At 42.9% G+C, this 16,495-nt stretch overlaps 1 protein-coding gene across 3 annotated transcripts in view; it reads left to right on the forward strand.

Moving 5' to 3' along the window:
- The window catches only part of LOC131689935 (F-box/WD repeat-containing protein 7), a 69,134-nt gene extending 58,379 nt beyond the window's left edge, over positions 1–10,755 (forward strand). For all 3 annotated transcript variants that reach the window (XM_058975328.1, XM_058975330.1, XM_058975329.1), the window contains exons 4-9: positions 7,492–8,013; positions 8,075–8,256; positions 8,321–8,546; positions 8,606–8,816; positions 8,976–9,147; positions 9,225–10,755. In XM_058975328.1, coding sequence (XP_058831311.1) covers positions 7,492–8,013; positions 8,075–8,256; positions 8,321–8,546; positions 8,606–8,816; positions 8,976–9,147; positions 9,225–9,336 — 1,425 coding nt within the window. In that variant the 3' untranslated portion in view covers positions 9,337–10,755. The remainder of the gene's footprint in view (positions 1–7,491; positions 8,014–8,074; positions 8,257–8,320; positions 8,547–8,605; positions 8,817–8,975; positions 9,148–9,224) is intronic.
- The last annotated feature ends 5,740 nt before the right edge of the window (positions 10,756–16,495 follow it).

Here is a 16,495-nt window from a genome sequence, read left to right on the forward strand (position 1 = left end):
AGTAAATAAACGCTTTGTTTGCGAACTTATTTGATATGCAGATTCCAAGAACTGCTCATGTTTGAAAGAAGGAACTCCTAAGTTAGGGTAAACCGGGCAAACGAGTAGATCACTAGTTTACCTGCGACGGTTATTTGGTATATAAATTTAAAGAACAGCTCATGAGTGAAAGAAGGAATCAACCCTTATGTTTCTGACAAATATACACATATGCATTTGCCAGAAGCAAGGGTTGATTCCATCTTTCAGACACGATCAGTTCTTTGAATTTGTATACCAAATAGCGCTCGCAAGTAAACTGGTGATCCATTCGTTTTTCCGATTTTCTTAAACTTAGGAGTTGATTCCTTCTTTCAAACATGAGCAGATCTTCGAATCTATATACCAAATAGCCATTGGATTTATCGCATAATCGTGACCAAGCATCCGAAGCCGCACAAAGCTGCTGAAGATCTGCCGGGCGAGGAGGCCGTCGACCCGTCGTTGAAGGCGTCCCCTCACCACCAAACGTATGATCCACTCGCTCCGCTCGCTTGCTCGGGTTACTCAAACATAGGGGCGCTATCAACTAGTTTAAGTCCGACAGTGCGGAGCGACGTCGAACACTTACAGCGATGTGGCGTAGCCACATTATGCGCTGACGCTTCATAGAACGGAGATTTTAATGTATATTTCAAATTATTCCAAACGACCATTATGCCAAATGAACATTAAGCCAAACGAAAGCATGTGCCGTCAGCTGTTATGCCAAATGAACATTATGCCAAATGAATTTACGCCAAATGAACTTATGTCAAACGAACTTATGCCAAACGACGTGCTTCCTGGTATAATTTTGGGAAGTGATCACATTGGAGCTCGCTTGGCATAACGAACATTTGGCATAATTTTGAGAATGTCATTTGGCATAACAGATGAATGTGTAGTTTATCAGCGAATGACCCACAAGATTGAAGCTGCCTCAAGCAATAATAATAATGTTGTTTTGCATTACAATGATTATATTTCGAGTGAATAAATTTTATAACTGATTTTGTCTACTTTTAAATATGAACAGTTCTTTTGAGTTTCATTTTTGAAATTCTTGTTTGTTCATTTTTGCAATAATGGACTGTTGGTGTATGACCTACATTGTAGTATAGTGTAGATTTTCCAGGTTTTTGTAGATGCAGCGCACTAGAACTGCGATCCACCACTTATCATTTCTGGATATCGCCAAGTTTTTCAAACTATTTATTGAATGAATTTACGTATATTGAGTCATCGGTTGTTACACTGCTCTAGCATTTGGAGCGAAACCAGTGTAAAGTGACTTTGCCACATAACCGGGACCAAGGATCCGAAACGGCGCAAAGCTGCTGAGGATCCGGCGAACGAGGTGGCAGCCTACCCGCCGACACAATCGGCGGCATGCAACGAATCCTTTGATCCAATCGTTTGCTTGGATTACACAAACATAGGGTTTATAAATTAGTTTAAGACAGCGTGACACTTGAAGCGATGTAGCGAAGCCACATTAGGCGTAAATGCATTTTTAATTTGTAAAGAAGAATAAGCTAATTGATTTTGGACCTTCAGCAGTAACACGGCTCAAAATTATGCCGAATGATCGTACTTCTCACACAGTCTAAATTTAAGTATGTTTCACTGTAGATAAAAAAATGGCAACTGACCTCCAGTGTGATTTCAAAATTATGCCAAATGTCCGTTATGCCACATGACTCTTACTTTACGCAAAATTAGAAATTATGACAAATGACCGTTATTTTGGAGATAAAATAAATTATGCCAAATGCCTGTTATGCTAAATGACTTTCAGTGTGATCAATTATCAAATTTAATTTAATTTTGATTATAGAGGTTTTAACCCTAAGGTCATTCGTCTCTTCGGGTTAGAAAAATCTCTCATAAAAAATTTCTAACCCTATGTGCGGGGTCGGGACTCGAACCCAGGTGCGCTGCGTACAAGGCAATCGATTTACCAATTACGCTACGCCAATCAAAATTATGCCAAATGGTCCTTATGCCAAATGTCCGTTATGCTAAACGACCTCATGCCAAATGGCCTTATACCAAATGACCCAGACCCGATGCAGCGATGACGCATTTATATTCTTAATTCCTTAAACCAAAACGAAAGAAAAATTAGCGCCAATCGACACCTTCTCTGGCAATCCACCATTCTAAGAAAATTAAAAATTACATAACGGCGCCATAAAAACGATCTCGAAACATACTAACATTTGAAACCATTACTTTTGACTCAAGCACGAATACAAACAGCATAACGCAGGCGCCGTTTCCGGACACCTGTGAAACGTCGTGCGTCGCGAATTTTCATGGTATTCTTGCAGCGAATTTCACACTGAAGGCAACTAGTTTTCCGGGTCTCAGTTGGTGTTCTATTAGATTTTTACTAATAAAAATCATCAGCAGGCTTCTTGAACCACTTCGACAAGTTTTCAAACTGACTCTTAAACACAGTAGCCGCTCTGTAATGAACATCCTTCCTAGCAAACTCAGAAAATTCGCTAAAATAAATATTTAGTATTTAGGCCTTATGAAAGCTAGGAACGGCTCAAAACAGCGTCTAATCCGGAACGGGCGGCTGAACTATAAATGCGCTGCCTTGTCAGCTATATCCAAGATGGTTACTCCATCACGAGACTCGGTATCTCAACCATGCATACCGGCATACCGAATTTTCAAACCAATAATCTGAAAAGGTACATGAAAATACCGGATGGAATAATCGGCGAAAGACATAGCAATGTCCAACGGAAACTGATTGAAAGTTAGGTACTAGGAACGTCTGAGCCCTGTAGGAAACTGCGAAAGCCGCTTTGCTTGTTGCAAAAATTGAATTCTGGAAGTTTGATGTCACGGCACAGGCTATCGAGAATTCCTTGAGGCAGGCCCATCTGAAGGTGACGAGAAGGCAGAACATGGGGTTGGCTTTGTAGTCGGAAAACGACAAAGTCGATGAAAAGATGAGTTCTTTGAGCCATGCCTAAACCTACGAAAAGTGCTCCAAAGCATGACGCAAATGCCCAGCTAGCAAGAAAATAATTCTTTCGTCCAGTTATTGAAAAAATGGCACTCCACTCAACCACCAACGATAACGGACGAAGGTTCATCAGTCTTGTTGCAGTCAGAGTCATTGCTATCTATAGATTCTTTTTTGCGCAAAATTATATTTTGAAGCCCACCTGGAAACACCCGATGAGCGAATCATGCTCTCAAGTCCATCCTGTTCTTATAGACGTTCCATATTTGTCTGATATTTTTGATGTCAGGAATTTATATGGTGGTGTGAAAGATTCGTGCGAGGCTGTCCAACATAACTGACTCCAGGCTAGAGAGAACCACACGACTTAACTTACAACAATTTTCAACTAAGGGTGAAATAACCAAACGGCCAATTTGGGATACCCTGAACGCAGATTGGCAACATGAGGTGGTTAGCACAACAGCCACAGAAGGATATCACACATGAAAATCACTGACATAACTAGTTATTGTGTACCAATGAGAAGACAAGAAAAATGAGGTCATAAACTAGAATGCTTACAGCGGCTACACATCAGAACAAGGAGCAATATGGTGAGCTGTATTATATTATATTTCAGTTGCTGCTTGCCTCCAACCTCTCAGGTGCCTGATACTCGTCAGGTTCTACTCCACTTGGTCCAGCCACCGGGAACGCTGCGCTCCTCTCCGTCTTGTACCTGCCGGGTTGGAGGTGAAAATCAACTTGGTGGGGTTGTTGTCTGGCATCCTCACAACATGCCCCGCCCACCGTACCCTTCCAGCTTGAGCTACTTTCCGGATACTTGGCTCACAATAGAGTCGCGCAAGTTCGTGGTTCATTCTTCTCCTCCACACGTCATCCTCCTGCACACCACCGAAGATCGTTCTCAGTACCCTTCTTTCGAAGACTTCGAGTGCTTGCAGATCCTCCTCGAGCATTGTCTACGTTTCGTGCCCGTAGAGAACCACCGGTCTAATCAGTGTGTTGTACATGGCGCATTTCGTGCGGTGGTGAAGCTTCCTGGATCTCAAAGCTTATTGGAGCCCATAGTAAGCACGACTTCCAGAGATAATACGCCTTCTGATCTCCCGGCTGGTGTTATTGTCCGCAGTAACCAATGCGCCTAGATAGATGAACTCGTCAACCACCTCGAACTCGTCGCCATCGATCGTAATACTACTGCCCAAGAGTTCCCTATCGCGAACGGTTCCGCCAGCCAGCATGTACTTCGTCTTAGACACATTTATCATCAGTCCTGCTCGTGCTGCTTCGCGCTTCAGTCGGGTATACAGATCTGCTACCGTCTTCCGCTCTTCGCGTTACACCTTCCAGCGCTATATTGAACAGCAGGCAGGACAACCTATCGCCTTGTCTTAGTCCCCTGCGTGTTTCAAACGGACCCGAGAGGCCGCCCGAAATTTTGACACAACAACTTACACCATCTATCGTAGCCTTAATCAGTCTTATCAGCTTCCCAAGGAAGCCGTTCTCGTCCATCATTTTCCATAGCTCTACACTGTCCTCCGTGTCATATGCGGCTTTAAAGTCGATGAACAGGTGATGAGTCGGGACCTGGTATTCACGGCATTTTTGGAGGATTTGCCGTATAGTTGATTTGGTCGTTTGTTGATCTGCCGTTGATGAAACTGGCCTGATAACTCCCGACAAATTACCAGCGGTGATAGACGCCGGAACAGAATATGGGATAGTACTTTGCAAGCGGCATTTGTCACTGTGATCGCTCTGTATAGTCCAATTTGTCGCCTTTCTTGTATATCGGGGTGATGACCCCTTCCTTCTACTCCTCCGGTAGCTGTTCTCTGTCCCAGATTCTTTCGATTATTTGGTACATGCATTCCGTCAGTTTCTCCGGACCCACTTTGAAGAGTTCCGCTCCTAGACCATCCTTACCAGCTGCCTTGCACGGCGCCGGTGGGTGAGTAATAAGCGTGACCGCCACTCATTCCAATTTGCCTGGGTTCAATTCCAGCCGAGGTCGTTGAGATTTTTCTGATGTGAAAAAATCTGTGGTCACGTCTTCCTTCGGAAGGGAAGTAAAGCCGTTGGTTCCCGGTCTATGAGTTTGGTGGATCGATATCTAGTCCAGATAGTGAAGTCACTTCTCTGGCGTCGGTAAAGAAGAAGTGATCCAACTTCTATACTCTTACTAACAAAAATATCCTCCTCCTCCTGTGGTACTTGTGGAGTGCACAGTAGTATATACGGCCTCTAGCAAAAGCAAGTATCGGACTAACCATTCCTTCCCTTTCCTTCCGCGATCTACGTTCGGGCCTGGCCGGCGCCGGTATTGATCAATACTTTAGGATTACCAGGAGCTGCACATTGAAAGATGTTTCGCTATTCCCAAGCATGATTATCTACTTATTCTCTGTGCAACTTCAGGGTAGTCCAGATCGATAACGGAGTAGCAGCCAGGGGTGGTCGCACAAGCTAAAGCTAGACCATCCTTACCAGCTGCCTTGTTGTTCTGGAGCTGTTGAATAGCCTCGTTAACGTCATTCATAGTGGGCGCCGGTACATCCCCGTCGGCTGCGACACTGACATAATCGTCCTCCTCGAACGCCCGATTGTGTCCACCTGCGCACCATTCAGATGTTCATTGTAGTACTGCCTCCACCTTTCGACCACCTCACGTTCGTCCGTCAAGATGCCACCTTCCTTGTCTCTACACATTTCGGCCCGCGACACAAAACCGTTGCGAGAGTCATTGGGCTTCTTGAAGAACGCCCGCGTTTTCTGAGAGCGATACAGCAGCTCCATCTCCTTCGTCTCAGACTCTTCCAGGCGGCGCTTTTATTCCTGAAAAAGACGAGTCTGCTGTTTTCGCTTCCGTCGGTATGAATCCACGTTCTGACGAGTGGCTTGAAGCAACATCGCTGCGCGTGCTGCATTCTTCTCGCCCAATATCTCTTGGCACTCGCCTTCGAACCAATCATTCCGTCGATTCCTCTGTACGTATGGTGAGCTGAGAGCAGTCGAAAAAAAATTAAATAGACGTAAAGAACGTGGGTGCGACAGCAAATTACTCGCAGAAGTAGAGGTGAACATTGTCAGGAACGAAAATTTTAGAAAACGATCGACAGCGGAGGAAAAACTCCAACTTCGGTCATGATCAATGACCGTGATGGATATCTGTTGACATATAGTACAGAAGCGGTTGTTAGCTGAAAAAAGCTTCACAGCAGCACTTCTGGTGGGACTAGAAATCTACTCAGAGGGGGGTAGATTGCGTTCTAAAAAATCATTGTTTTTCCGGGCAGTCTATTGTCGATCAACCTGCGGTAGACAAAATGCAAAAGGCTATTCCACAGCTAAAAACGGGTAAAGACAGTTATGAAGAACAGAATTTCAGTTAAACGCCTGAAGGTCGAGAGCGACCGGTTGTAAGACGCATTCCACTGCGTGAATGGCCTGTCTGTCAAACTCTGTCAAACGAGTCGAGGCCTAACGAATCTCAATTTTGCTTCCGTTGGTTTCCTTTAGCGGTGTTTTCCGAAGCGGACTCCGAGAAGGACAATCAACAATTAAATCGGACTCGTTATCTGTTTGTGGATTTCAAGGTTGTGTACGATTCAGTGGAACGGAAGGAACTATGCGAAACAATGGTTTCCTGCAAGACTGATTAAGAATGTACGGATATACAGATATGTCAAATATGTCCAATTTTCATAACTTTCTTGCCTCTTAAGTTCTATATAGCGCTCGAAGGTACGATAAGAAGATCTGCAAAGAAAGGGAACTATCATCATGAGATCTCGCATGCTTCTTGACCTCATGGACGAAATTCACTTCATTGGGGGCGATCGCAAAACAGTTGAAGTGGATGTTTGTAAGGTTATCGATTTCATATCTTATATCACTAGTGACATGTAATAACGAGGATAGCCACGAAGTGGAGGGTTGATGTGAGGGGGAATTTATGAGTAGGATTTCATACGGTTTGCTTTGTCATCCAAAATCCCGTAGCCTATGGACGTCTACAAAATTTGTTCAATGCAAATCGTTGCTCTATAGTGTCATAAAGCGTGATCATTGCAGACAAACTGCGAATGCTTGCTGCGTTTGAGATACCCGGCGGCAAATTATAGAATGATGCAGTTGTACTAACCACGAGCGTTGCCAAGTGTATACATTTACTTACGCCAAAAGGCTAAAGAAGCACAACAGACTACAGTGGGTTGGACATGTAACACAGCACACATTCATTTTATCCAATTTTTTGAACGATGCTTCCTAAATAATTACAAAATATTCCAAACAATCCTCATTCTTATCACGTTCAAAAATGTACCAAAAGTAGGCTATTTTAAAAGACCATTTTCGTGAAGATAAAAATGATTATGCCAAATGTCCACTAAGCTAAATGTCTGTTATATCAAACTACCATATATAGAATAGCCCGCACTCAAGCTGACGATTTTAATCTGTTCATTTCCTAGCGATGGACCCCCGTCGAACGTCTGGTGGCAGTAGATCTGCTGATCGAACATTGCGACCCGACCCAGGTGCGGCACATGATGAAGGTTATCGAACCCCAATTCCAGCGAGATTTTATTTCGCTTCTACCGAAGGAGCTCGCCCTTCAAGTGCTGTCCTACCTGGAACCAAAAGATCTTCTCCGTGCGGCTCAAACATGCCGCAGCTGGCGTTTCCTAGCCGATGACAACCTACTGTGGAAGGAAAAGTGCAAGGAAGCCGTCATCGTGATGGAAGCGATGGGAGGTGACCGTCCGAAACGGGGCCGTGCCGGCAATATGCCTCCCATTTCGTCCCAATGGAAAGCGGCGTACATGCGGCAACACATCATCGAGATGAACTGGCGCTCGAGACCGATTCGTACGGCTAAGGTACTAAAAGGTCACGACGACCACGTTATCACGTGCCTTCAGTTCTGCGGCAACCGAATTGTGTCCGGTTCCGACGACAATACGCTCAAAGTGTGGTCTGCCATCACCGGAAAGGTAAATGAAGAGTTCTACTGGGGCTGATGTTGGACACAATACTAATTGATTTCTATTGCAGTGCCTTCGAACATTGGTTGGCCACACAGGTGGAGTCTGGTCGTCACAAATGGCCGGCAACATAATCATCTCCGGCAGTACTGACCGCACGTTGAAGGTGTGGAACGCTGAAACTGGCCAACTGCTACATACGCTGTATGGCCACACCTCGACTGTTCGTTGTATGCATTTACACGGAAATAAGTGAGTATAGTGCGATTTGTAATCAACTATAACCTGATGATACCAACGCAAAACCCACCAACAGAGTCGTCAGTGGTTCCCGTGATGCGACTCTACGAGTCTGGGACGTTACCGAGGGCACTTGCCTACATGTGCTGGTTGGTCATTTGGCTGCTGTTCGCTGTGTTCAGTACGACGGTAGGCTAGTAGTTTCGGGAGCTTACGACTACATGGTTAAGGTGTGGAATCCTGAACGACAAGAGTGTCTCCATACGCTACAAGGCCACACTAATCGGGTGTACTCGCTACAGGTACGGAATTATGGTTATATTTTGCGTAACAATATTTTTTCATTACATTTTTGTTATAGTTTGATGGTATTCACGTCGTATCTGGCTCGCTGGACACGTCAATTCGCGTGTGGGACGCGGAAACGGGAAGTTGCAAGCATGCTCTGATGGGTCACCAGAGTTTAACATCCGGTATGGAGCTCCGGCAAAATATTCTGGTATCGGGAAATGCTGACTCGACCGTCAAGGTTTGGGACATCATTACTGGTCAGTGCTTGCAAACGCTATCTGGTGAGTTCTTTATTCTTTGATCTATCAAGCAAGTAATATGCATAATAATCCATTTGTTAAGAAGATTTTACGAAGTTGGGTCTGCTATGCGTATCAAGGCAACGAAGCAACGGTAGATTGTTTAAGTTAAGTCTAAATTTCACTTTTATTCTTTTGTAGGCCCCAACAAGCATCAATCGGCTGTCACCTGTTTGCAGTTCAATTCCCGCTTCGTAATAACCAGCTCCGACGACGGTACCGTCAAGCTGTGGGACGTTAAAACTGGAGAGTTCATTCGTAACCTGGTTGCACTAGAATCGGGCGGTTCCGGTGGTGTTGTGTGGCGAATCAGGTATGCACTAGTTTTTACTCTGCAGTTGACAGTTCTGTTGCTAATCCTAGCTCTATCTCTCACTCTAATCCACACAGAGCCAACGATACGAAACTAATTTGTGCCGTAGGGTCTCGCAACGGTACGGAAGAAACCAAACTAATGGTACTCGACTTTGATGTGGAAGGTGCCTGCTTGAAATGCTCATAAGTTTGAATAAGTATACTCTTAATACCTTCCTTAGAAAAACCCTCTCACACTGCCCGCACGCTTATTTGTCGAAGCCTCCCGGTAGAAAAAAAAGAGTCCTCCCCTAAACTCCCTGTATATTCCCTACCTGCTGCGCTAACAATATTCTCGAACCCAACTGGTACGTCGATGCTTGGATGATAGATCAAGAGGATAAACACTCTCATTACATGCCTCTGCAAGAGACTACTCCAGCTAGGGAGAATCAAATACTTTAGAAAAAAAGTGCTTGGAACGCGGAACCGCCATTATCGTTCGATCGAAACCGGGGAAGATGTTCGTATCCTGCCGTACTGTTATTTCCGAGATCAAGTGCGAATGTTTCTTTTTAAATACTGTTGAAATTTGTTTCCCTGTTGAGTTGAACGGTAGTTTGTTTCTTTTTATAAATTTTTTCCCATGATTACTGTGAAAGATAAAAGTGGTTAATTTTATCAACTTTATATTGTTCACCTTCAATTGTTTATCATTGTGAGATTTTATCGTTTGATGCTAGGAGACACAATAATGACACTTACAGGACTGACCAATACATCTTCTCCGCTTCAGTTCGATTAGATCGACGGGAAAATGCTTTAACGAATGAATGAAGTAACAGAACAGCTTTTGCTTTAGTTTTTAGTTATCGATCCTCAGACTCACGGAAGCGCTGAAAAACATCAATTGAACTGGCGTAGACTTAGCGTAATCAACTAATAGTTATGAATAGTAGCAGTGTTTAAGCTGAAAGAAATAAACCAGACAGATATGCAGGAATAAATCACCTATCACACGTAAAATGCAGACAACAAATAGCTGAAATGCAAGACAAATTAAACAAACACAAAATGATGCAGCAATTGTCTTAGAGAGGAATACAAAGTGTACAATTTAGTTAGCTATCTGTTTAGAAATTCGATGTCGATGTATAGGTTCCAATTGATTTTTGTTTTTTATTTAAGGTTTTTTGTAACATTTTTTTTTTTAAAAAAAAGTCTCATTAGCAAAATTATTACCCCTAGATTTTACTTTGAAAATTTTGTTTGGAAGGCTTTCCCTATCGAAAATTCGTCTTGGTTATAGTTTTATTCCGTTGTTGATATTCAATTTCCTATACGTCTATCACATTTCACACTGGCGATGATAACAAGCTACCTTGTTATTGTTAAGGGTCGATTTGTTCTATGTAATTCGTTTATGGGCAATGTGCGCATATTTAAAAACTCAACCTTTGTTTCACTGCGATAGATCCGAATAAAATAAAATACAAATTAACCTTTAAACCCCAAAAATATACGAAAAATTAGTACACAACCATGTCGATGAACAACAAAAAACAATGAATAATAAAGGAAAAATAAAAAAGAACATTCTGGTTATGCATTATCTATAGAGAACAAATACGTTTTGTAAATATTTGCTGTTTCGTTGTAGAAGATTTGAGAAATGAACCTGCAAAGGCATTGTACAGATTTCTAGTTAAAATGGCCCTATTCAAACATGTCAATATTCAAAACATTCAAACAAAATGTCCACAATGGCTAGTTTTCTATATAAGTTCAGGCGTTCGCGTTTCGACTTCGTCTCTTGCTACGTTAGTTAACAAAAAGTTGAGGATTCGGTAATATGTGTGTAATAAAAATTCAACCATCAAAATGAGGGTAACATCGGCTGAACCAAAGACGAAGGAAATACTGAAGGGCTACTGGTTTGAAAAGAACCACGGGTAAAATATTGTCTTGAGAAAGTAGTTGACAGCAGATAATTTCCGCTCAATTTCGGCTGCCTCATTGGTTCGGACGCGCGTGAATTTCCTAGGAGGGTAGAGTTTTGTTCGAAAAGCGAAGGACGTGCATTCCGCTGCACGGAAGCGACCTCCATAGCGCCAGGAGACGGATGTCAGAATTTTCCCGCCCGATCACGGTTGGCGAAAAGTTTCTGCTGATTAATCATTCGAGCAGAATCAAATTGCTGAGCAATAATAAGTGACAATCGCCTATTGAATCATAGGGTCGCAATTTCCGTTGGCAGTGGGAAGTTGTCAGCTGGAGAAACATCAACCGATTCGGACAGCCGTGAAAACCACGTGTGGAGCAGAAGCAACTGGAGTAATTCGAAAAGACCCCCCTGCACAGTGTTTTATTGCGCAACATTGCCAGCAAATGTGGCTTCACACAGAATGGGAAACCGTTTATCGAAAAAGAGCTGCCTCACTGTTGAACCGAGTGTCGAGCGAATCGGAAGAGGCGGGTTTTGTTCTACTGCAAAAGGTGCTTTCACTGCAGAACCGAGCGAATTGGGTTTTGTTCCGCTGTCGCAGCAACAGTATCATCAAGGGAGAAAATCCGGATCTCGTGAATGGCTTGGGACTTAGTTGGACTCTTGCTGATCGCAGTGTAAAAAGGCGTACACCGTAGAGGTCATTCGATGCGCCGGCATTAACGATACGATGGAGGCGGGCGCGTCGTTTACCGGGTAAGTTCACCTTAGCCTTCTCGGCACCATTTATTCACACATAACTTATCTTGACTAAACTCCGGCGTTCATGAGTCATGCACGTGAATGCGCATTTTGGGCTTGCTAGTAAATTTTATAACACTCTGCAGAACCATAGCACTTTACTACTGCACCACTACTGACACTAGACCAAAGTTGAAAACACTACTTGTGAATACACTAAACGACTCCTAACTTATGATGTCCCTTACGAGAAGAAGTTCTGTTTGCTGATGAGTCTAGTGATCAGTTTAGTCAGCAAACTCTGGTAGAATGCAGCCGCTCGATGCCCACCTCTGATATACTCTGTCATGCTAAGCAAAGTTCCTACAATGCTACGAACCCGAGTTGTAGCCCATTTAAGGTTGGACAAAGAACGGGCAAAAATCGAAAACGAAAAAAGCGATTTTTTCCACATCGTGTGTTAGATCTTCATAAAAATCAATCAGCTTATGTAGAATGTTGTTACAGTACCGCTGATTTATTTTTATGAAGATATAACACACGGTGTGGAAAAAACTGCTCTTTTAGTTTTCAATTGATTTTTGCCCATTCTCTGTTCAACCTTAACTTATTTTCAATCCTGACAAGCAAACTAAATTTCACATATGATATTTTCGCGAATTAATTAGCGCATTGCATCGTTGATAATATAGTTGTATGTGAGTGGTTCATTGAATTTTCACATTGGGTTGCTACACCTGTACCACTGAGACATCAGTCCCGGCCATCGTTGTAGCAGTACAGATAAGTTGTGCGCCATTTTTGGATTTAGTGTCTAACTAACGGCCCAATAGGCCTGTTACCTACTTTTGAGTAGAATTCGTAACACTGAAATCCAACTTTATTAAAGTTAAGTGTATGCCCCCTTCTGCACAAATTTAGGTTCAACCAAATTTGCTCCCTATAAAGAAACAAAACATATTTTTATTTTTTTTTCGTTAAACCAGGATCGGACAATTGATATTAGTTCAGTACATTTAGTTAGTATTTCTAGTAATAGTGGGATTTGCTCATTACATCAACTTTATTATTTCTTTTTAAGATTCTCGTTGTGCCACATATCTAACATCGATGACTCAAAACTACGTGAGACTATCTGGAGTGAACAATATGTAATCATCGCTGTTATGAAGATTGAGATAAATGCTGCTCAGGTCAGGTTGAAGAAACAGGATGGTTTTCGACCACATAACACAATCGTTCATAGCGATAAATGTATGGATGAAAAGCATGGAAGACAGGGTAAGTAAAAGAAAAACATTCTTATCAAACACCATATAACAAAAATTATTCATCCACCGAACCGAACTGTATTTTAAGCATAAATGTGAATAGGGGATGATTTAAAATAGCTTCGGCTTTTGGCTTCGGCGATGAGCCTCGGATATTGGGACTAATTCCATTTGGAGCCAGGACTCTCAAGCCAGGGTTCCCAATTAAAGGTCACAATAGACTAGATGATCTTTGGCAGCCCAAGGGCGTGTGCTCTAGACACTTGATTTTTTAAATAACTTTTTAATAAGTTTTTTGCACATACCGCGATACCCAATCCCGCAAGCATAAAACAGCCCCGGTGATTAAGGCAATGTGTTAGCACCTACGCATTTATAAACGCGGTCTCAACTGCGATCATACAAACGATCGTGAATCATGGCCGCGCGAATAGAAAGCCCATAGAAATATGCAAACAACACAACTATACAAATAAATTTACACACGCGAAGTTACATACACGCCACCAAACGCCACATGGAAACGCCCCAGCGATCAAAAACGTTAACGCACAACGTGGTCACGAACACCAAAAAGAAGTCGCTATCATCCACCCTCAGTCCTGGCGTCTAGGCCCAGTCCTTGTTGGATCATTCCAACTAACTCATACGCTAGACAACAAGTCCAAAGCCACAAATGCCGAAGACCAGTGAATATAGAAAAATCTATCAACATCTGACTGAAACGGAAACTCAAAATTAAGCATCAGTACCACGACATACGCAAACAATCGAAAGTCCCCGTGAATATGCAAATGACCACTCGGATTTACAAACGATTTATACACATGCAAAAGTACCACGCTAACACACGCGAGAAGCAGACGCCACGCGATCAAACTCTTTAACATACAAATGCCCGAACCTTTCGCGAGCAAACGCGAACATACAATCGCCGTCGATTACGTAATAAGCGCGTTTTGCCAGGATGGTCGAGGCACATTTCGATTGTGAGTCAGTGAATTTCTGATGCGCAAAGGGGTCTGTGCCGATTGTATTCACTGGTAGTGATGTATTATTTGTCTATTTATCATCATCGTTGTCGAACAATTTGGGTACTCCGAACAATGAACGAATGTATTTTAAATTTCCAGGTTACTCGATCTTGTGATGCCAGTCTCCTTGAACGCACGCACATCTTTCTCGATTGCACACAGCTAATGAGTTCGGGCATTCCGGCATTTGCGCTACATGCCCAGCCCACATTTGCGTTCTATGTCCAGTGCACTGTGGTCTGTCGTGTTTTGTCAGCCTCCCGATGTCAGCATGTTAGTATACTTCGTACAGTACGTGGATCATGCTTCTGTGCCATTCCCCATTTTCTGCTATGCTACCGTATATTCAATGCCGAATTCTTCTCTCAAACATATTAAGCACTCGATAGTCTGCTTCCTTCAACGCCCATGCTTCATAGCCGTACAGGGTAACATGGAGTATCAACGATTTGCAGAGATGTGCGCGATGACTACGTAAAGCATAGAAAGTGCTATTCGTAGCCACAACACGCCCATTTACCTCGCGGCTAATATTGTTATCACATGTCACTAGTTTTCTCAGATATATGAATTCGGTGATAACCTCGTACCGTAGCTCAACCGATACCATTCGGACGGCTTCGCTCTTTACAAGCTACCATGTACAGTCAGTCCGATTCTCGCAGCCTCCTCTCCCTTTTAAAATGCATAAATGTTCTTCCACTGCTCTGCGATCAACGCCAATGTTACCGATGATGATGGTTCAATACCTTTGCGCATCAGATCTTCGCATAGCACATTCGAGCGCTATATTGAAGAATAGATTAGAGAATGCATTGTCCTGTTTGAATCCATCCAACATTCAGCGTCCCATTCAGCGTCTTACGAATCTGTTTTGCTGGAATGCCATTTCCAACCATTATTTACCAAGTTTAATTTCACCGCCTTAAAATCAATAAACTGATGCTGAGTTCACAAGTTGTATTCTCGGAATTTATCCACAGTTTGTCGCAGGGTAACCTTCGGTCGGTCTTTGATGATCCTTCTCGAAACCTACTTTGCTATTGATCGATAAAGGATACAGCGAACGGGAGCACACGCCACAGCAAAGAAAATTCATGGGCCCCCAATCGACAGTTGTGACTTACCAGATTAAGTTTTTGTAAAGCATTTTTTTTTGCTTCGTAAGGAGTGTCTTATAAATTTTTCATAGGTAAACATAATTCCATTGTAAAAAAATAAAGGAAAATGATCTGAATTGACTCGTAGGGAGGTCCGAACTATTTCTACATTGTAAAAGGATTGAAAAACGTAGAGGTTTGTAAACCGTAGCCTAGCGCTGCCATTGAGTGGTGCAAATGAGCCTTTTATGGCACCAAAATGTAGCTGAGGTTTCAAACTAACAATTAGGACTTTGACCGGTAATTTTTTTTCACATCTATCCACCTAAAAGGGCGATTTGCTTTAGTAGGTCCGAATAGCCCCGGGTTGTCCTGTTGATTATTGGCGGAGTTATGGCCTTTTCCCCGACACCCTTTTTTAATTTAAGAGACTTGCGGCGATCACGATTGAAAACCAATAGATCATCTAAAATCTCAAAACTATTTAAAATTCCATTAGTATAGGAGTAATCCTCGTACCTTAACGATTAGTTGAATGAATAATAATTTTTTTCTGCATTCGGAACGTTTTCCCTAGAAAATCGATATTTTAAACTCTAAAAATTTATAAAAATATTTAACTATAAAATTAAAAAATTAATTACGATCATTTAAAAAAAATTGGAAAATTGGAGGATCAAGGGCCGTTTCTTCAACATCAGCATAATAAACGTGCACAGCCCTCACTTCGTAAGCACCGATGATGACAAAGACGGTTTCTACGCGTAGCTCGAACGAGAATACGACCGCTGCCCAAACCACGACGTCAAGACGGGACTTAAACGCTCAGGTAGGCCAGGAGGAGGAATTCAGACCGACGATTGGAAAGTTCAGCGCTCACCAGCTGACGAATGAGAATGGCCTTCGACTCATTGATTTCACCGCCTCCAAGAACATGGCCATTCGTAGCACCTTCTTCCAGCACAGCCTCCCTTATCGTTACACCTGGAGATCACCGCTACAGACGGAATCGCAAATCGATCACGTCCTGATCGATGGACGGCACTTCTCCATCATTATCGACAACGGTCGACAACGGACCAGATCTTCACCGTACGGCAAATCCTCCAGAAATGCCGTGAATACCAGGTCCCAAGGCATCACCTGTTCATCGACTTCAAGGCAGCATACGACAGTATCGACCGCGTAGAGCTATAGAAAATCATGGACGAAAACAGCTTTCCCGGGAAGCTGACTCGACTGATCAAAGCAACGATGGACGGTGTACAAAACTGCA

Source organism: Topomyia yanbarensis, chromosome 3 (genome assembly GCF_030247195.1).
Source record: "Topomyia yanbarensis strain Yona2022 chromosome 3, ASM3024719v1, whole genome shotgun sequence".
Taxonomy (NCBI): domain Eukaryota; kingdom Metazoa; phylum Arthropoda; class Insecta; order Diptera; family Culicidae; genus Topomyia; species Topomyia yanbarensis.